Raw genomic sequence first — 20281 nt, 5'->3', positions numbered from 1 at the left:
CAGGCACACATGGGAGAAGTACTCATTGAATACATGTTTTGTGTATGAATGCTAGTTTTAGGGGAGACTGGGGGCCATTGTAACAATTGGTTTTGATGTCATTACTCTAAAACCTCTTGAACTATTTGGATACAATTTTTATGAAGGTAACTTGTATCTGTGTTCTACTTGTTAAGGGTCATCAAATGTTTTTACAAGCAATGTTAGAGTCATAATATTGATTGAAACACTAAAAGTCAAATGTTACATCTGCTGCAACATGCAGGGAGATTCTAACAGCATATGGGGGCAACATAATACCTTCATGTAAATACCAAGGACGACAATAAACCCCCAAGAATATAGAGATAGTTAAAACAATCAAACAGTCAAAACAAACAGGGCTTCCCTTCATCAACATTTAGATATAGTTAGAGACATAAGTTTGTCCTTTGGCAGGCAGAGAGGGATCATTACAAACCATGTGTATTATGAGTTTCATGGTTCTGTCCCGTTTCTGATTGGTGCAATGTGAGATCTTACAATTGCCTCTGGTCTACTCTTGCTGTCGGTGCTTAGAATGTCATTGGCTATAATGGGGCTTAGGAGCTATTATTGGCTAGGTTTCACCATCAGCAGCTTTTTTATTACTACTATATAACACCCAAATGGCCACATGTACTCCTCTCTTCAGATGCACAAAATATTTTAATCCCACCCCTGCAAATCCTGGGACACCTTCTCCACCTCAGCACCTTCCAGCAATGCAGTATCAGGTTCTTTAATATTGTTTTTATTTTGTGTGTGTGGGGGGGTGTGTTTCTAAAATAAAGAACATCTCAAAGACATAAAGCTATGCAGTTTCTGTGTGAGTGTATGGACATTGGTGGTAGAACTGGCTGCGATGCAAGGGCCACCGGCTAAAATCTTGCCAAGGGCACCAAATTGGACAGGGCCGGCTCTGTTTGTTCAGGTATGTGCTCTGCATTGTGTGCGTGTTAATGCCTGCTGACTGTTGAAAGCTGCATGCTGGCCACCAGCTTAAGCTTTTCTCAGGTTTGCAAAGGGCTAATTTGAACTCAATCATCATTTACAATGCTTTTCAGGAGACTTGCCTTTGCGATGGACGACTAACAACAGCTGCTGTTTTTCAACCCTAGTCAAGAGCCAACACTTTTGGACAGGCACACTGACTGTAGGGCAGCAAGTAGTGACGGATATTCTCTTAGGAATACTCTTAATTAATTGGATCAAAAGCCCGGGTAGTGAGTGCTCCGTCTGTGTGCCTAAACTGGAGGCATTCAGGTGCAGTGTTGAGCTGAGGTCACCCACGCGCAGAGCCCAATACAAATACAACTCTAGTGATGTGCGTAAAACAGAGGAAAATAGACTTGAGGTGTAAATGAACGCTTCAGGTCAAGGTTATGCACATGAGACACGGCTGAGACGTGGGCATGCACAGAGCCAGTGCAGACAGCTGCATAGATTACAATGAGAGCCTATCTGTTGTGTGTGACATGCGCGTGAAAAGCATGTCTGACACGCTTGTTCTCTAGACATGGAGCAATACTTAAATAAGCTGTTCATACAATAAGGATAAAAAATGTGAACATTCTGGATGCTTGATATTTGTAATGACCTGCTAGTTTGTTGTTGGTGTACTGCTAAGTTATATCTATTTCTTTTCACCCGACTAGTCTATACCAGCCATGTCATTCAAATCACATCAGTCCCCACAAGAGTTATATTGAGTTACAGTGATTATTGGTTATGGTTAAAATGAAACTTTTTCTGTTTCAAAATACAGACAAAATACAAATTACCTAATTAATCAGTTAATGCAGTAAGCAATAAAAAGTATGATAAAGCAGCATAGAACACATACGTAGACCCAAAAGTGTGAATAACTTCACAAATGCACACTGCTATACAACATCTTATTTAAAGATGAAGTGCGGGACTTTTTCCTCCCACTTCTGGCAGTGACAGTAATTAAAAAAACACTGTCGACACATGGCCTACTCCGTCGCTACTGCTGCTGCTGTAAAACGGTAGATAAATTGTTTTGAGTGAAATGACCCATTTCACTACCAGAATTTGATCCATTCAGTCCGATAACATTTGGAAAATCCAGAAGAGTTGCACAATTAAATTACTTCATCCCTATCCAAGCGAGCAGAGAACTACCCGGAAGTTAGCTGTTCGGCCAACTGAAGTTTCTAGTGCATATGCTCTGCCCATAGAGCATGCGCAGTATGCATTCACCCGACCAGCACGGGAATGTCAAACCTGTGAATTTATTTGACAAGGGCTTGAATGTAAAGGACATTCATTTGTAGTATATGTAAAAGTTTGGCACTGCAGGTTTCATACAGTAACTATTTTGTTATATGGATTTTACGGCTTAAATTGAATCCAGAGGATGGATAATCATTAAGTGAAAGTGAAAAATCTCAACACATAGTTTCTAGCCAACATTTAATGACACATTTTGCCATGCTGTCCAGTTCAGTGGAAAAGAGTTGTCCATCCCAGACAAAGCCTGCTGATGGGCCCTAGCAGCTGTCAACAAGGGGATCTGGGGCCATTCTTTACTAAAAACCCATTTGTGGGCCATTCATTATGCACTTCATACACTCTTTCCTGCTGCTGAGCTATAAAATCTTACAAGATACATGAAATTAATTCAGTATATAGAAGTAATTCAGTGTAAATGTAATTAGAGATAAGATATAATACCACCATCGTATCAGTCAGAAGCTCTTACTGTGCACCACAGAATACCAATGAAAACTCGCCAGTGGCCTCCGAGCCAGAGTCACTGATATGAGTAAAACATTAATCAGACTTAAAAAAGATTACTTTGAAGATTTCCATGAAACAAGATATAATCATGGTATATCCAACATCATGTTCTAAGATGACAGCTGCTCTTTCCTATCACTGGTATTCTTTCTAACCTGTCACAAAAGTTTTATTGCCCTGGGCAAACTCCAATATTCCTGAGAAAAAAACATTTGTCTGACCTTTGACTCTGGCTGGTGTGAAGTAAATCCTGTGTCTGACATGGGATAAGTCTTCATGGCTGCAGCTGGTAAGTATGATGCATTGGTTCCTGAGGATACATCTGTGGAAACAATTTTAATTTTTGATTAAAAATTGTCTTCATACAATAGACTAAGTGTGGCAAAAAAGCTAATATTTCTGACATCATAGTTCAAAGTTATGAATGTATTTTCCATTATTTAATAGTTTCTTTGTTGTATGGAATTTGGAAACACTACGTTGGAAGAAATTGTTCAAAACATGCATCAATGTTGAGAACAGACATCGGGGAAGGGTGGTGATGTAATGTGAATAAACTTCCAGGTTCTCAGTTATACCATGTTCTCTTCCAGCAATGATTTCAAACAAGCAGTTTGAAAATTCATTTTAATGGATGTTTTGGGAAACCTCCATAATATCCATCCATTTTTATTTTAAATATTAAATAAATTTAAATTTTGAATGTGCTGTGATTATAATGATATGGCTTCTGGAATTCGATACAATGGCTCGTGCTGTTGGCTTAGTACAATAGTTGTGTCTTGGCTGGCTCAAAAAAATGTTTCTAGTTATTTACAGCTACTGTTCTAAACATTGAATACTTAAATGAAAGAAGAACAATCAATCCTGGTTCTTTGAGAGGGGAGTGCTCAAAGACCTGCTCCATCAAATTTGTGACCAATGAGTGTTAAGCTCAAAGGTGCTTTTATATTGTCTGCCCTGTGCAGTCTAATGCAATCCAATAAAACAGCTCTACCATAAATTCTACATTTACGAAGCTTATACATTTTCAGCTTTTGTTCACATTGTCAAAAAGGTGATAATTCTACTTTATTATTGAGGTTGTAGTGGGTGCTGGTGGTGTACTGGGGTGCATTATATTGAATGGTGTTCCTTAAGATTTTGTCCATTCCATTAACATACACGAGGGAGGCAAAACATTAGGAACACTTTTCAATATAATACACTCCAGTACACCACCACCCACTATGACCTCAATTATTAACAGAAAGTAGAATTATCACCTTCCAATGTTAACAAAAACTGAAAATGTATAAGCTTCGTAGGTGTATAATTTATGGCAGAGCTGTTGTATTGGATTGCATTAGATTGCACTAGATTGCACAGGTGTACCTAATGAAGCGGTGTGTGTAATAAATAAGGGATATGTAATTAAGGAGAGAGATACCATCCATATGATAGAGAACAGGAACAAGTAAAAATTATGGTTTGGGTAAGTATAATGGACCACTATATGCTCGCTTTCAAAACTCTTCATACTAACAGCATACATCAATGTATCAGAATACTCTGTGTCAAGTTATAAGAACATGTTGTCTCATACCCTCGCGTAACTCTAAAAATACTCCCTGACCCCCACCTATCATTCTGTTTCACATATTCTAGCCATCTGAAAAACAAATATCTAGCATTGCCAGCATACAGGGACACTTGTGGTGACGAATGGGTTACCCTACCTTGACTTGCAGCAGAGTAGATCATGGAGTTCGTCCCTCCGGTGTTCAGACCTCCATCAGAAGGCCTGCCGACAGCGTAGTGAACTGCTCCAGCTGATACTGCAGAGCTGCAACAATCATAGAAGGCTGATTTTAGCAGCCTCTCCCCTGCCTTGTTCACTCATATCTTGTGACAGAGCTCATATTCATAGAGACATTAAGACAGCTGTATATGGAGCAAGGAAAAGGAAAATAAAACACTTCCAACACTCAAATAGAGATATTTGTCTGAACAGTTTGATATAGTGCTAAAACTAAAGATATTCACATTATACACATTGGTAAGACAGTGGAGAAATTACCAAACCATGGTCAAGGACAATCATAAAGGCAAAAATTTTCACTTATAATTGTTTCAAAATGAACAAAAACAGAATAGCCTATGTAAAGTTGCTGGCTTTGTGAAAATCATAAGTTGTCACTCAATAGTAAAACCATGTTTACAGGAAAGCACATTTCGCGATCACAACCTACTACAAACTCTGTCCAATGAAATTTAGAGTTGCAAATAACTCACCCCTCGTTTGTGTACAACATTCGGTTCTGCAGGTGTAGTTTTCCCTTCACGTGCTGGTCCCAGTCCTGAAAACACACATATGCACACACACATACACACCGTCCAAACATAGACTTGAACAGCTTGAACAGACACACTGGAAGCTCACTGCATGCCCTCCCTTGATAGCTCTTACATACCCCATGTATAAGCTCATGGCTGGGAGCAATTAAAGAGACAACATCTTGGATTAGGGAGTGGCTGCCCCTAAAATCAAAAATATTTCGCAATACTATATCAGCTATTTTTAGGCTAAAATGCCCATTTTCTAACGCTAAGCCAAGAAATTAACACATTTTAGGGTTCGGAACATCTAATGAGCATGAAATGACCTCATGTTTTATTTGCAGACAAACTACTTGGGGATTGAATTGCCCGCTTGCTCAATTCTCCATTGTCTATTTTCAATTAAGGTGTGAGCTGACAAATGTTACACTGGTTGCTGAATAAATACGTTTAGTTTCGGGTTTACAGCTAGTATGTTTAAAAAAACAAGGAACCCTTTATACATTTACATACATGCATTTACTTTTTGACTGATCAGTTCACCCACCTTCAGGTTGTAGACCTTCTTGTCACAGATGCTACATTGGTGTGGCAGTTGAGTGGGTGTAACAGCATGGTAATCATTGACTTGGTAAGGCTGAAGTGTCCTGGTACCTGAAGACGTTTCCTCACTTCCATGCAGGGGCTGGTAGGCCCCAAACCCAAGCATGCCACTTGAACCAAAAGAGGAAGCCCCACTGCTGGGATTGAACTTTGGGTCAGGGGTTGGCTCCTCTGGGTTATATAATTCCGTTCTGGACCGAATTGGCTGTCCAGCTGCTGTCCACACATTGGCAGCATCAGAAACCATATCCACCTTTCCAGTGTGACTCAAGTTAGCAGCACCTTTCCATTGCTCTTTATGTCCAGTGGAGTTATAAACATTCATGTTCTGCTCATTGACACTAAACCCAGCTTGTTGCCCCTGCATATCCTGCCCATAGAAATCTCGCTGAAAACCAACATTGTTCATGTTTTTTGCCTGAGTGCTAATTACTGTGTACTGTCCATCACCAGCAGTGGCTGATGCTGCAGATGTCCCTCCGCCTAAGTTGTACTGAAGACGCCTGTCAGTATCAGAAGGGTAAACTGACCCTGACTTTTTAGCATACTCTGCACCCTGTTGGCCCACTGTGGTCCCTCCGCCATGATGGTTCAGTCTCACATTCCCTTGGCTTTGGTTGAATCCCCCACCCACCAAGGCCCCCATGGTTGAATTTGAAGAGGGGAAGCCTAGCACCCCTGCGGGGAAGGCACCCTGAGGATTCCCAACCATTGTCGAAGTCCGTAGCTGATTGAACAGGGGTTGGGACATGGCGACATTGGAAAGAACCTGATTGAGAACAGTGGCAGCAGTGGCTGTATTGCCCCCCTGAGCCAGTTTGAGGCGATGGAGAGTAAGCTGGGCCTGGAGCTGAGCGAGCTGGAGGCTGGCTGGGGTCAGGAGGAGCTGCTGGTTCTGCTGCTGAGGCCCCGCCTGCACACCGCCTGACAGCTGGCCACCCACCTGGAGGCCCTTCTTATCGGTGCAGTCCACTGGCACTTCGCTGATGCTATAGGAAAAAAAACATCAAATACTTTCATAATTTCAAAGGACAAATCCATTTGACTTGTTAGATATCACATAATAGTTGAGAAACTACTACAACTGCTAATGTTTGTATCTATGATCACAAGCCTGCTCTTAAAGTGGAGTTCAGATTGGGCAATTTTTTTTTTTTGGCATTTTTGCCTTTTGAAAATAACAGTTTAAAATTGCAGAGAGATGGGAAACAGGGGTGGAGAGAGGTTTTTTGACATTCAGCAAATGTTAGAATTATGTCATGTTGTGTTACTGGTGCCACCCAGACTAGGTAACTGGCTTTTTTCCACTCCTCATTGTAAATGGCGTAATGAGGATTCAGTCTGCAACTCAGACATTCTGAGTTGCCAGCCTAGGACCTGATTTCATACAAGTTTGATACGAAGAAACCAGCTGCATGAATCCTGCCAGTGCAACCTGGAGGACACATGAGGACACACTGAAGTTGCATGCATGTAATTAATTGAAATATTTTGTTTAACCTGTGATGATTAATTGTGTGTAATCTGTGCTGACTGTGTTAATGTGTGTGTGAATACTTTGTTAATAACAATAGTAATATAACAATAATATGATGGGGACTGTTTATCAAATGTCTATAGAGGCAGATAAGGTTTTATTGTGCTTTAATTTTATATATGAATCTCTCATGTTCTTCTCATTGACCGTGCAGTGGGCCTCTGCAAAAAGCTGGTGAGCAGTTTGCCCTACAGCTGAAGGCGTAAAAAGGAGCTAACAGAGGCACAAAGGGAGCTGAAGTTTTCAGAGCATGCACTGAAGACAGAGTGCCCCACAAGGTGGGGATCGAGACAGGTCATGATAGAAAGAGTCCTGGAGCAGCAGAGGGCTATTGCTCATGTCTTGTCCACTGACAGAAAGGCCTGACACCTCATCCCCACATGGCAGGACACTGACGCCCTGCAGGCCATCAACAAATCTATCTGCCCTCTGACTGAGTTTATTGATGTGCTTTCCAGTGAGAAGTAAGTCAGTGTTTCCTTTATACAGCCAGTCCCCCACTTTTTCAGCTCCTCTATCCTGAAAATAATATGATGATCCAGACGTAACATGCACTATCAAAACCAAAACCCTGAACTACCTGGATGAAAAATACAAGGACTCTCTGACACAAGAACTGCTTGACATGGCCTCTGTTCTTGATCCACAGTTCAAGCTGAGATAAGGACAATGTCGCACCAATCCAAGCCAGACTTACTTCTGAGATGACGAGGACTGTGTGTGCAGGCATGGTAATAACTAATTATTGTGATTACATACAGATACAGAATTTATTATAAATGAATAAAATAAAGTGGATTAAAATGTGCTATGAAATCAAGAGCTGTAATGTGCTGTAAGTGAGGAGGGCGTGCTGGACTCGTGGAGGGAAGACTTGAGACTCTACCCATGATTCTCAAATCTGGCGGAAAAGTACTTTTGCATTCGAGCCACAAGTTTTAGCACTGGGGGAAATGTAGCAACCTGCCTTTGCTCGTCTCTGAAGCCAGAAAATGTTGACAGGCTGAGGTTTCTTGCCAAAAACCTTTAAACACTATCTTTTTGCCTTTTCTGCATAGGCCTCAATTGTTTTCATCTGGCTGCATTATGTGATAGCATATTTATTTTTAGTTTGCTTATATTTTGGGTACAATTTTATTTATATTTTGCTTCTAGGAGATGCACTGAATTCAGGTGAATAAGAACCTTATTTAAAGTCTTATTTTGATGCAACAATTTGTTAATTAGCAGGAATGTAGCACAACGTGAAAGTGAAAGCAGTGCTCTGCTCATTTAATTTTGGGTAAAAAGTTTTGGTACAATTTTATTTATATTGTGCTTCTAGGAGATGCACTGTGAATAAGGACCAGTCTTATTTTGATGCAAAGATTTGTACATAAGCAGGAATGGAGCACAACATGGGAATGAAAGCAGTGCTCTGTTTATTTAAATCTGAAAGTGCAATAAATATATTTTGTCCCTAAAATCAATGAATAATCATGATAAATAATCATGATCTCAATATTGATCAAAATAATTGTGATTATCATTTTGGCCATAATTGTGCAGCCCTAGTTCACACTGTTTTCAAGCATTACTACAATACCATTATTGATTGCTAATGTAACAATTGTGGATCTGCATACTTTTTTAAAATATTACAGTATTCTCACGGATGTATTGGCTGAAGCAAATGTTTATGCTTTATGTAAATATTGTACCAACAACCACGAAACAATGACCGCTTTTGTACAGTTGGAGAGGGTTAATGAGCGTTCATATTAGGCTCTGCTAACTAGCTACCGCCAGCAGCTGTTACATTAGCTACTGCCATTAACCATAAAACAGAAAACGATATATTACTGGTATTACTCAGAGGCATTTATTCATTACTGCACTGCTTTTCTATTTTTATTGACATTGGCTGTTAGAAACTTTCAGCTCCTCATATTCACACAACTGTGTTCCTCACAGTTCGCATCAGCAAACAAGGCAAATCTTACAAGTGATAAGTCAGCAGATGGCCAACAGTTGGGCGCAGCCATCAGTTGGCTGTCAGGGCTGCTGTGATTAGGACAAACCAAAGGAAGTAATCGGTGCCAAGAGGTATTACACAGAAGTATGCTACTGATTAAGTTGTTCACTAACCAAAAAATGTGTTTGTTTATGATCAGCAATAAGTCTTTTCCTTTGTTTGTATGGCTAAGGAAAATAACAAGGAAAACTGGTTACTTGAGCTAGTAATCATGGCAAATGCTCATTGTTACGACTTTCACTGATACTTGAGCCCTGAATTTTTTTTATAATTTCATAATTTTTTTTTATACACATGCTCTGATATTTCACTATTAATCACCATTCAGGAGCTATGTTCGCCTCTGCTGTGCAGTGTGAACTACACAGTGACAGTAAGACTGCTATCTGTAGCAACTCGGTTGTATAATACTGGCAATGGGGTGGATATGGAGGGCAAGACGTACCTAAAGCTGTGGACTCCAGAATTACTTAATTGCAGGGTTCCAAACCCCTGTCTCTGTCTCCCACTTTCACAGATATGATTGTCCAGTTTAATGACAAGAAAAAATCAGCTACTATGTCAGTGAGCTCCAGGAGAAACAATTCATCCTCAAGCTCCTCTCTAAGACCATAAAGATAAGTAAGCAGCAGCCTCCTTAGACTAATTATGTTGTGTCACTAGACTAGCACACTGATAGTATACTGTCCACTGTAGTTCAAACATAATTTCAATTACTTTTCACAAACATGGAAAATGATTTTAATTATTTCATCTTTAACAAAGAGGTCACAGCATCTCTACCATAGGGTGACACGAGCTATCTTAGACCAATCAGTGGAAAAGGCAGATGGTGTGTGCTTAATGATTAAGTAGCCTACCTTTACCTTTAGATTATCTCATAAATCAATTACATGAAAAATATGGGCATTCATTTCTTTTGCAGATATTTCTGAAGCTCTACAGACAACAAATGCTTTAAGTCTGGTCTGGCCAGAAGAGAAAAGAACATTTTGTACATGTTTCAATTAGCTGGATAGAGCATGATTCAAATATCAAGGGGTTAGCTAATTTTTCTACTGCTACACTGTACTGACTGTACTGAACACAAGTTTGCAACAACACAAGCAACTGTAATAGAACCACTTAGAACGCATCGTTTACTGGTGCTGTGACCCTGTTTGACTGGCCTGTCCTTTCAATTTCTGATGAATGCTCTCACATGCTGTCTAAACTTAGTCTACTCAACTATTCATCACATCATCTATGTTAAGCACCTGACACTGCCCTATCTTGCCACTGTTCCGCTCCGCTGAAAGGTGACAGACCAATCAGATTAGCCATGGTGAAATCCAAAATTGTTCTACACACGGTTTTGTCATCAAATAAATTTTACACACGGAGATACTGACGCACTGGAATTATAGTTGCCTGTAAACACGTTTACAAGCAACTACAAAAGGTAGTACTGCACATGTGGAGAAATGCATTATAAGACTAATGTACTTGTCCTTCTTGAATATAAAAAAAGTTCAAGAGACATTTTCGAATATGAATGTATGTAACTGAATCTTGTGGAAGATTATCACCTCCAGATCTATCTTCCCTCTGGCTTCTGTAGTTGTGATGTAGTCTTGAGATTACATTGCCACATCATAAACTTATATCACAACCATCACTCATACTCCTTCTAAGCTATTCTAACTATTCTGCTGTAGACATACGGTCCTGAAATCACACCCCTGAGCATGAAAATGAAAAGTCAGTGAAACTATTGTAAGTTTGTTTTATATTTTGAGAAACCTGAACTGAACTGTATTGTAACTGACTTAAAGGATTTGGGTGACAATTTTCAATATATAATACTGTATACAATATACAATACTTAATGTTAAGGTTCTGCATTTATTCAAAGGTTTTTAAGGTTGGGCAATTTCAGTTCTATCATTTTATTTGTCAGTACAAGTGCAACGGCTGTCAAACAATAAAGGCAAATAAAAGCAATTGTAAAAACTTAATAGAGACAAATAATCAAACATTCATTAAAGAGAATCAATAACTGATTCCATGTCTGCAGTTCTACATCACAATGATTTAAGTTTCATCAACATAGCTTTTCTTTTGGCATAACTGTTCCATTTATTAGTCGTACTCTATGTTATGATTTACTATTGTAATACATGTCCAATCAATTCTGGCGGTCAGGCTGCTCAGTAGTTAAGACTTATAGTTCCAAGACTTCATGCTCATCTTCAAAAAAAAAGATAATTTAGAATTTTGATGTGGCTAAATATTAAAGTTAAAAATATAAATGTTTTAGGACAACAGAAAATACTAAGTCCGATTTAGCTTATTGTTGCCCCACTGATATCACACAATGAAGATAACATTGTAACTCACATTTTATACAAAACCTAATATTAAGTTAACTTCAGCCACTAACAGTATTACTGATTTAAAAGCTAAATGCTAAAGAATATATTGAAATTCTATTTCAAATTATGTTTCAAATATTATATTTTGATGAACAAATGTAAGTGAAAATTAACTCTAAAAGGTGTTTTCAAACAAACATCAAATATATGTTTTAGACTGAAAATATATTTACACCTCTCCCTGTAAAGCACTTCTGTAACTTTGTTCAGAAAAGTTCTAAACAAAAAAGTTTTATTATTTATTATGAGAACAAAGCCAAAACCAAAATTGCTGCCAAAATGACATGCATGACGTTAAAGGATCACACAGGTGTTTCTGCATGGTTTAGGTTTTATGTGTGTGAGATAACGAAGACAAAACAGACCTATACTTGTGCAATATCACATACCACAGTCTAAGGAGTTACAAATGTATTTATGACAACTGACTCACTTTGGACAATTGACAGTCCCCAGTTTCACTGCTGATTGTACACACTCTTAAGTGAACAAGCATGCTGATGATGAAGAGAGATACACTTACACCATCCCAGCTTATGACTCAAAGCTATAAATACTAGAGTTGCCCTATGCCATCCAGACACACAGTGTCCTTAATAGACTAATATGGACTCTTGGGCAGCTGGCACAGTGTACGAGACACTTCAGACCAATCTTGTGATGAAGATAGGGAATATAGGTGTCAAATCAACTGCAACCAGGTGTGGAAGGGAAGAGGTTAAATTCAAGTTTGAAACAGTCCAGAAAGCTACACCACCAGGACACCTCCTGACTAAAACTGCAGCATAACTGACTTTGTTGAAAGAACATATTAACCTTTGTTATTTATGTTTCAACAGGATCCGTTTTCATTCTATCTTAATTCATAATAAAATTTAAAAATGCAAGTTAAAATGCAGTGGTAGAATATTTGTAACAATATGTATACTTTGCAAGAGAGGAGCTGAATATGTGTATGGTGTCTGATGTATGTAATAAATAATACAACACTATTCCAGTACATACTTTGTTGTTCTTTGTGATAAATGATAAACTGATAAACTCAATGATTCAGAAATTGGGCAAAACTGACTTTCCTTCAAAGATCTGCTGAATCATGAGAAGAATGGAAGAATGGAATCTCGCAGTGGTGATAAACTCTGTTTTTTAATGAAGGAAACAAATGTATTTTAACATGTTTAGAGTCATATAAGTTAAAACATATATAAACAAAAGCTGACATTCTTCTGTTCCATCCCAGCAAAAGAAATGTCTTCAGGGTGAACACAAGTTTGTTTGTTTTGTTTTTTAACTCTGTGGAAAATACCAAACATCCAATTCAAAAAACATTTTAAATTGTAGCAGAGAGCTCGGTTTGAATTCTGTGTCACTTTAGTTCCCATTATTCTAAATCCCCCTACACACTTGTATTGTTGCATCCCAGAGAGAACACTGTTGCAAATATTTGAGATCTGAATATAATATACAAAAATAGATACATATTTTTGTCTGTGATGATTTGACCATTCCGTTTTTATTATTATTATTTTTTAATATAATGCCAGTGTGTTTTTCGTTTACTACTTTTGCCCTGCTCTTCATGACTTTACCTTTGACAGCCAAAAAAAGCCTCTCGCAGTCAAAGCCATGTCATAGGAGAGCTTCTGCGCCAACAAACAGTGTTAGCTCAGTCTTAAGAATAGCTTCATGTGGTAATTTAAAAACTCATGCACGTAAACAAATTTGCAAATTTACATGACCCAGGTATTTTCCTGTTTTTTTTCACAATTACAAATACAATATATAAAGCATAATAAAAACATGCAATATTCTAATCAAAGTACATGTAGGGAGTAGAAGAATACAATTTGTGTGAATTGTAAGTCATCTATAATATATTCTATTGTTCTATAGTTCTATTGTTCTATAGTGTTCAGAGCAGCGTACGAGGCTTAGAAAGAAAAATACTTTAAGTCAGGTCAGGTCAAATTATTCATAGAGCATTTAAAATGTATGAAGTAAGGTAAAAGTGATGTCTGACTTAGTTCACAAGAATGTACATTTCCCATTTTAGCTATATTCAGGCTTTAAGAAGAAAACTTATCCACTTATCAGTGGATGGTCAGATTGGACTGAAGTGTAATTTAGTAGCCACTGTACTACTGTTGTTGGTAATTCTTTTTTTTTTACTTTGACCAGGTTTTACAGGGTATCTACTAAAAGAACATGGGGAAGTGTAAATATGATAGGCAATGCTTTTAAACGTTAGTGTGTAGGCTTCTAAATTGGAAATCTGTCAAGTGTAGGTCCCCTGATCAATTTGTGGAAACACACCAATAATTTTCCTATTATTAAGAAATGAATTTCAACTTCGCTGCTGAAATGTATCCTGAATTTTATCCTACAAGCTTAAGGTGACATCATCATGTTTACCAATTTCTGCACATTATCAATTAATGATTAAAAAAACTGCTCCAATATATCTTAATCATGGCTTACCACTGCATGGTGATTATATACTGTTGACAAGCCAGAGTAATTGTGAAATACAGCTTATTGATGAAATTATTTAGTGTCATTCATTGATAGAATAAAACTTGTAAGTATTAAACATTTTTAATGAAGCTTCACAATTAACTTAAACCTGCAGTGCAGAACTTTTGTCTCCCCTTTTACTCAGTGAGAGTAAATAGTTAAATAATTAACTTAGCGGAGAGCTAAACTGGAAGTTAGCCGGCTTGGCTGGCAGAAGTCTCTGGTGCGCATGCTCTATAGTTTCCCGTCAACTTGGGGAAACCAATCATTGCTGGTTGATGTAAAATGCATCACTACCGGTGAGCCAGCATGGGAAAGTCGCCACAAACACCAGATTAAAAACTTTGTATACTGTGAAATACAGAGAGATTTATCTGGCGGTGATAGGCTTAATCAGCATTGTGTGAACTCGTTTGACTAGGGCTTAAATGTAAGAGATGTTCGTTTATATGTAAATGTACCGCACTCAAGCTTTAATACTAATGTTTAAAAAATTTTGTGAACTTTTACTGGCAACAATTTTCATCTCTAATAGACAAATGAGACCCACTGCATCATTCAGTTTACATATCAATGTCAACTGACTTTGATGGACGTACAGTACCAGTCCAAAAGTTTGGACACACTTTCTCATTCAAGGGAATGGGAAGGTGTGTCTAGTTAACACATTTAAAAGCTTTTATGATACATTCCAAACCTTCAATCTTGACATAAAACATGCATAAATATTGCAAAATATTTCAGCTAATTCAGAAGCTCAACCTATTTCAGTATTCAACTGAACAAATGTGGTGGCCTGATAAGTATGTAATCACAACTTCAGCAAACTGCATCAAATATTTATTTTTGACTTTACAGCTTTGGAGAGAAAACACATTTAACTCAGCGTGTCTAGAAAGTTCAATTCTAGGCCACACTGTCCTTGCAAAAAAACACACTTTCACGGAGATCAAAGGCAGCTCCACAGTCATAACAAAACGCCACATGGGCCCAATCACTCCACAGAGCCTCATCGGAGGAAGCAACAAATTAGAGGAAGGATTCAAGTCCAGTCCAGCTACAGAATAGCCATCCACCGAGTCCAATGAAACATCCAACAAAATATGCCACAACATCCGCACACAGTGTACTTCCACAGACAACTGTAAATCCTGCCTTTGTGTGGATCCCTAACACAGTACAGCAGACAAAATTTACCTCCACAAACACTGCACTACTATAGGCTTCTATCCAAAAGCACACTTGGAGGTATTGGAGGAAGCAGACAAACCTTGAAAGACTGGCAGCGGAGGTCCGAGTTACACCTCTGACACAACACTCGGCACTGCTTCTCTATAGTCTGACCTCTGCCCGGCAGCTGAGACTGACGCATGTCTCTACCCTCTAATTCGACGACTAATGCTAGCACATGTACACTAGCATAACATCACTGCTAGTGGTCTTTACCCTATGTGAGTGACGCTGCTGCCGTGTGTTATTAACTACCGGAGAGGCAGAGGAGACACATGTGATGAAAAGTCACAAGTGGTCAGAATGTGTGCGTGAGGACGGGGTTAGACCAGAACATATTTACAGAGGAGGCCTTGGGGTAATGCTGTGCCATCCATAGGCTGATGTTTGGCCCAGATCAAGCTTAATGTAGTGTAATGTCAGCAAAATGTCTGACTACTAATGACTGTCTACATCATCTTTTATAATAACACATGTAAGATATTAAATCAAATATTCCATCGCCCCTCTCAAAGTTGTATAAAATTCATATTCTTTAAAGAACACTGGACAATATGCTACTCCCGTAGATATAGATCTAGATGTGGCCTATTAAGTGTGTGAGCCGAACTGGTTTTGATGGACTGTTATTTTTTACTGAGTGTGTCTGGGGTTTGACACAGACAGAGCATGATGTAATGTACGCACCTATATCAGTCACTAGCGAACTAGCAATAATGGATTTTATAGCTCTGTGAATGTGTATGTACTTCAGAAATTACTACTTTGGAAAACGTGCTCTGATTTCAGCAAACTATGCTGCCAAAAGTAAAAACATTAAAATATATTTATACTTACATAAAAATAAGAAAAAGAATTCTTAGGTGACTGGCAAAATATACTGGTGTTACTCTTTATAGATTTAAACAATTACTTAAAAAGTCAATGTGAAATATATTAACCTCCTCAAGATAAAGTGTCAATCTATTTCTTTAAATTTAGTTCTCTTTAGTTCAGCCGTTACTGTGCCTGTAAAATTTCAAATCAACTATTTAAGTATCAAGAAGCTGTCCTTCATTTAATTGTATTTTGATGTTATTTATATTTTGGACATTAAACTAATAAAACAAATTAAAATTTAAATGATTGGTTGATAAACCAGAAAAGATGGAAATGCAAATAACCTCAAAAAAGGGGTATTTGTAAAGCACAATATTTAAAATAAATTATTTAGAATAAAAGCAAGCAATAAGCCTACTGTTAACTCTTTCATAAAAATTACTAAACAAGCAACGTAAAGAGAATGTTCATAAGAATGTTGAACAAAATTGAACATTGTAGTTAACGTCAATGGGAGGAAAATCCCTCAACAGGAAAATAATCTTAAATATCACATGCTACGCATTAGGAAAACTTAAGCTATAAAATTGTTAGATAAACCATGACATTGTCATATTCAAATATTTTTGTATAAAGACATTTTTAACATGAGTTGTTTTGGCTTGACTCAAAGAATGTAACGTGATTGATTCATCTCTCATTTCTTCATCTAAAGGACGCTGTGTGAGGAAGCCAACTTGAAACACACTGCGACCAGAGCGGCATACGTTTGTAATTTATTTCTCTTTCTGTTTTTATTTATACCATCACATTACAGAGCTGTGTGGATTTCTATTACGTTTATATTTTATTGTCATATTTAATCAAAGATAACAATTTTTAAAAAATGCAAATACTCCTTTTTATTATCATTTTCCCTCTTTTTTTTTTAGTTTATAGCTTGGTTTGATTTTCAAGTTGGTAAAACAACCTTATACAAAATTACAAAATACAGTTTGTATTTAGCCATCATCTAATTAATACGTGAACATTTTACAATTAAAAACAAACATTTCTGTGTTGCAGACAAAAAAAACTAATACACACTGTAAAACGGACAGTTATACCACAAAAAATGATCTTACTTAATCCATGTAAGCCTACAATTTCATCTACTGTAATTTTTTTTTATTTCCCTCTCTTTTCTGTAGAGCACTATTGATAGATTTCAGTAGTAAATGAGCACTTTACCTAAGCACACAAGCATTCAACTCCCAGGAAGGTATGACCCTGACAGATTTATAGCCACTCCATCTGTTAGCATCATACCCATCAGACGGCAAAGAGAGAACAAGCCGTTTTTTATCCTGTGCTATTACCATACGTATTGACACTCACCCTAACCCTACAATAAACAAAAGGGATTATTATTATTGTTATGACCACCGATGCAGTAAACTGATTTAAACATGGAAAAAAGGGTCAATAATATTAACATCGATAATAACAACTGCTGATGTAATTCTACGGAGCTATTAAAATTGGTTTAAGTATGTTTTTGGTTTATTCATTTTTTGTTGTTTAGCAAATATGCTGCTTCCTGCCACAAAATGATAGGACAGAGCTTATGATCAAGGGAAAGCAAAAAAGCCCTCTCTCGCTCTTCTCTCTCTCTCTAACACACACACACACATACACACACACACACACACAGAGCATTGTGTTTTATCAAACACTTCTTCCCTGGCCCACTAGGTGGTGCCACATGTTGCCACATAACTGGCCCCAGGAGATCTGACAGGGGTGTATGAGCCTGCCATATGAGGGCACTGTACTCATTTTGATCAGCAGGTTCTATCCAGTCTGCTGGATGTCACAATGTTTACATTTGCAGGCACTGATTTACATACTGTGACTCTTGATGTAATCTCACTTTGTTCGTCACCTTTGGAATGGGATCAAAGTGCTTGAGATACTTTTTCCGATCCTTCATGCAGAATTAGCTAAAACTTTGCTAAAACTTTGCTTTGCAGCTGTATAGACAGAATGCTCATGGCTGACAACAAATGCACGCAAGCAAATGTGGACATCTACATTCGTACACAGACACATGGACAGAAATGCATACATACACACGGACTTCAGAATATGTGGCTCAAGACACTAATCAAGAGACCATGCAGCCCTTCCTCTTCCCAATATGGCATAAACAGTTACTGACATTCCAGAGCCTTAATTTAACTTTTCAGCAAATCAGACACATAGCCACGGCCTGCATAGTTAACACATAGCCACCATCATGCCATGAGAGACGGTTGCATGGGGCGAGGCATGGGTGAGGAAGCAGGGTCAGCTTGCCTTGCACTACATTTGGCACAGTTGCAAGGGGGGGGTGATTTCTGATTTATGGTACCCTTGCAATGGGTGAGGTATCTTGGCCACAGAGACATAGGGTCTGGCCCCTCACGACCCCCTTAAGCCTGCCGTATCCAGAGTAAGGCATCACTTTGATTCATACCGTGTAGCTCTGGTGATGCTTGTAAAAAGGTCAGATTTATGCTGGGGATCAGTCATGGGGTTTTATGAAGTGATATCAAAAGATAAACTAAAGTTTGTGAGGTAACTATAATCGCATGTATCCAACCTCGGTCTATCACTGACAAGTAAGTCTATAAGTTCATATGTCTGACATTAAGACACTGACAGTCAAACAATTACAAGTTGGGCCATGCAACTAAACCCTAAGCAGCTTACACTAGAGAAACATTTTTCTCCACTTCTCTCTGACATACACATGGTAGCCGTAGGTGATCTTGTTACAACCATTAAGATGGTGTAACACGGGATGTTGGGGTCACTGAGAAACATGCAGGTCAAAAGGAACCTTCTGACTTGACAGCTGCCTCCCAACTGTGGAACTTTAAGAGCATTCCAACAAATATACATCCTCTGGCAGGAAAACTACAATCAGTCTTTAGAGCTCTACTGACATTGTGCCCACTTGAGGGCTTCAGAATGACACCTGTCTGATGTACAAATGTCACTGGAAGCTTGATGTCAAACCTTAAAAAATATACAGAAACAAGACTTGAGAAGAATGTTTTTAAGCGATCTAAACATGCAATTTATTTGTTTCTCGCCTGGACTAAAAAATGTGCTCAACATACTGTAATTCTCTAAAGTCCACCTGCTAAGCTTTCAAATGTAAACCATAAATTCCAACACCAATGTTTTTCTGACAGTTTATCAACACCTGCCTCTCTTTTCTGGCCTATCAGGTGTTCTGTGGTCAGTTTTGATGTAAGAGTGGTGACAAGAGCTAAGAAAAGCCCTCCGGTTACCTGGGATCTGCTGACGCTGAGTGTCAAACTGGGTGCTGAGAGCTGTGGGCCAGGTGACTGAGTCTCCGAACAGCTTGCTTGGACTTTGGACAAAGTGACATTAGAGATCCATTTGGCTTGTCAAACTTGCAGCTGGCATAAAGAAGGATGATGACCGCATAGGCTGCAGGGAAAGTCTAAACTTACAGCAGCTATAGCATCGGTCATAGTAGCCGAACTTTGACAAAGTTTGACAAAAATAACACTCCTTGTTCCTTGATCCTCCAGTCAATCAAAAAAGGGAGGGAGAGGGTACCAGGTGGGATGAGGAATAAAAGGAGAATGGTGAGCCCAAAATAGATAAGACTTTTTTTTCGTAGCTCGTTAATGTTGTCTAAATTGGATTAGAGAAATATTTGTAAGGTGGAAATTCAAGCACAGGAAGCGTCACAAGACTCAGAGGTAAAGTAATATGAGGAGTGGGGGAGGATTGTGTTGGCTTTGACAACTGAGCCCGACCAGCCATTTTTCCTGCTGCTCTAAAATAGTTATTTATAGCTGCTGTCCGGGTGTAGACAGTAAATTTCTCTTACACTGGCTGCTGCTGTGCTGTCCAGTGACACATTAAGAGTCTACACATTTTCTTTATGAAATTCTGTAGTTCGAAATATAAACATATAAAATGGACCATTACATTTTCCACAGGCTTACTGAATAGTTCCTTTCACGAGTAGCAGCAGCACACAGT

The 20281-nt window shown here is 38.4% G+C and overlaps 1 protein-coding gene across 1 annotated transcript in view; it reads right to left on the bottom strand.

The window, feature by feature from the left end:
* rbm20 (RNA binding motif protein 20) overlaps positions 1-20281 on the bottom strand; it is a 56872-nt gene that overhangs the window by 15261 nt on the left and 21330 nt on the right. The window contains exons 2-5 of the mRNA XM_044345927.1: positions 5651-6695; positions 5059-5123; positions 4503-4609; positions 3006-3106 (exon numbers count right to left, since the gene is read on the bottom strand). Coding sequence (XP_044201862.1) covers positions 3006-3106; positions 4503-4609; positions 5059-5123; positions 5651-6695 — 1318 coding nt within the window. The remainder of the gene's footprint in view (positions 1-3005; positions 3107-4502; positions 4610-5058; positions 5124-5650; positions 6696-20281) is intronic.

Source organism: Thunnus albacares, chromosome 3 (assembly GCF_914725855.1).
Source record: "Thunnus albacares chromosome 3, fThuAlb1.1, whole genome shotgun sequence".
Lineage (NCBI taxonomy): Eukaryota > Metazoa > Chordata > Actinopteri > Scombriformes > Scombridae > Thunnus > Thunnus albacares.
Note: the sequence above shows the minus strand (reverse complement) of the source record. Positions and strands in the feature narration are given on the sequence as shown.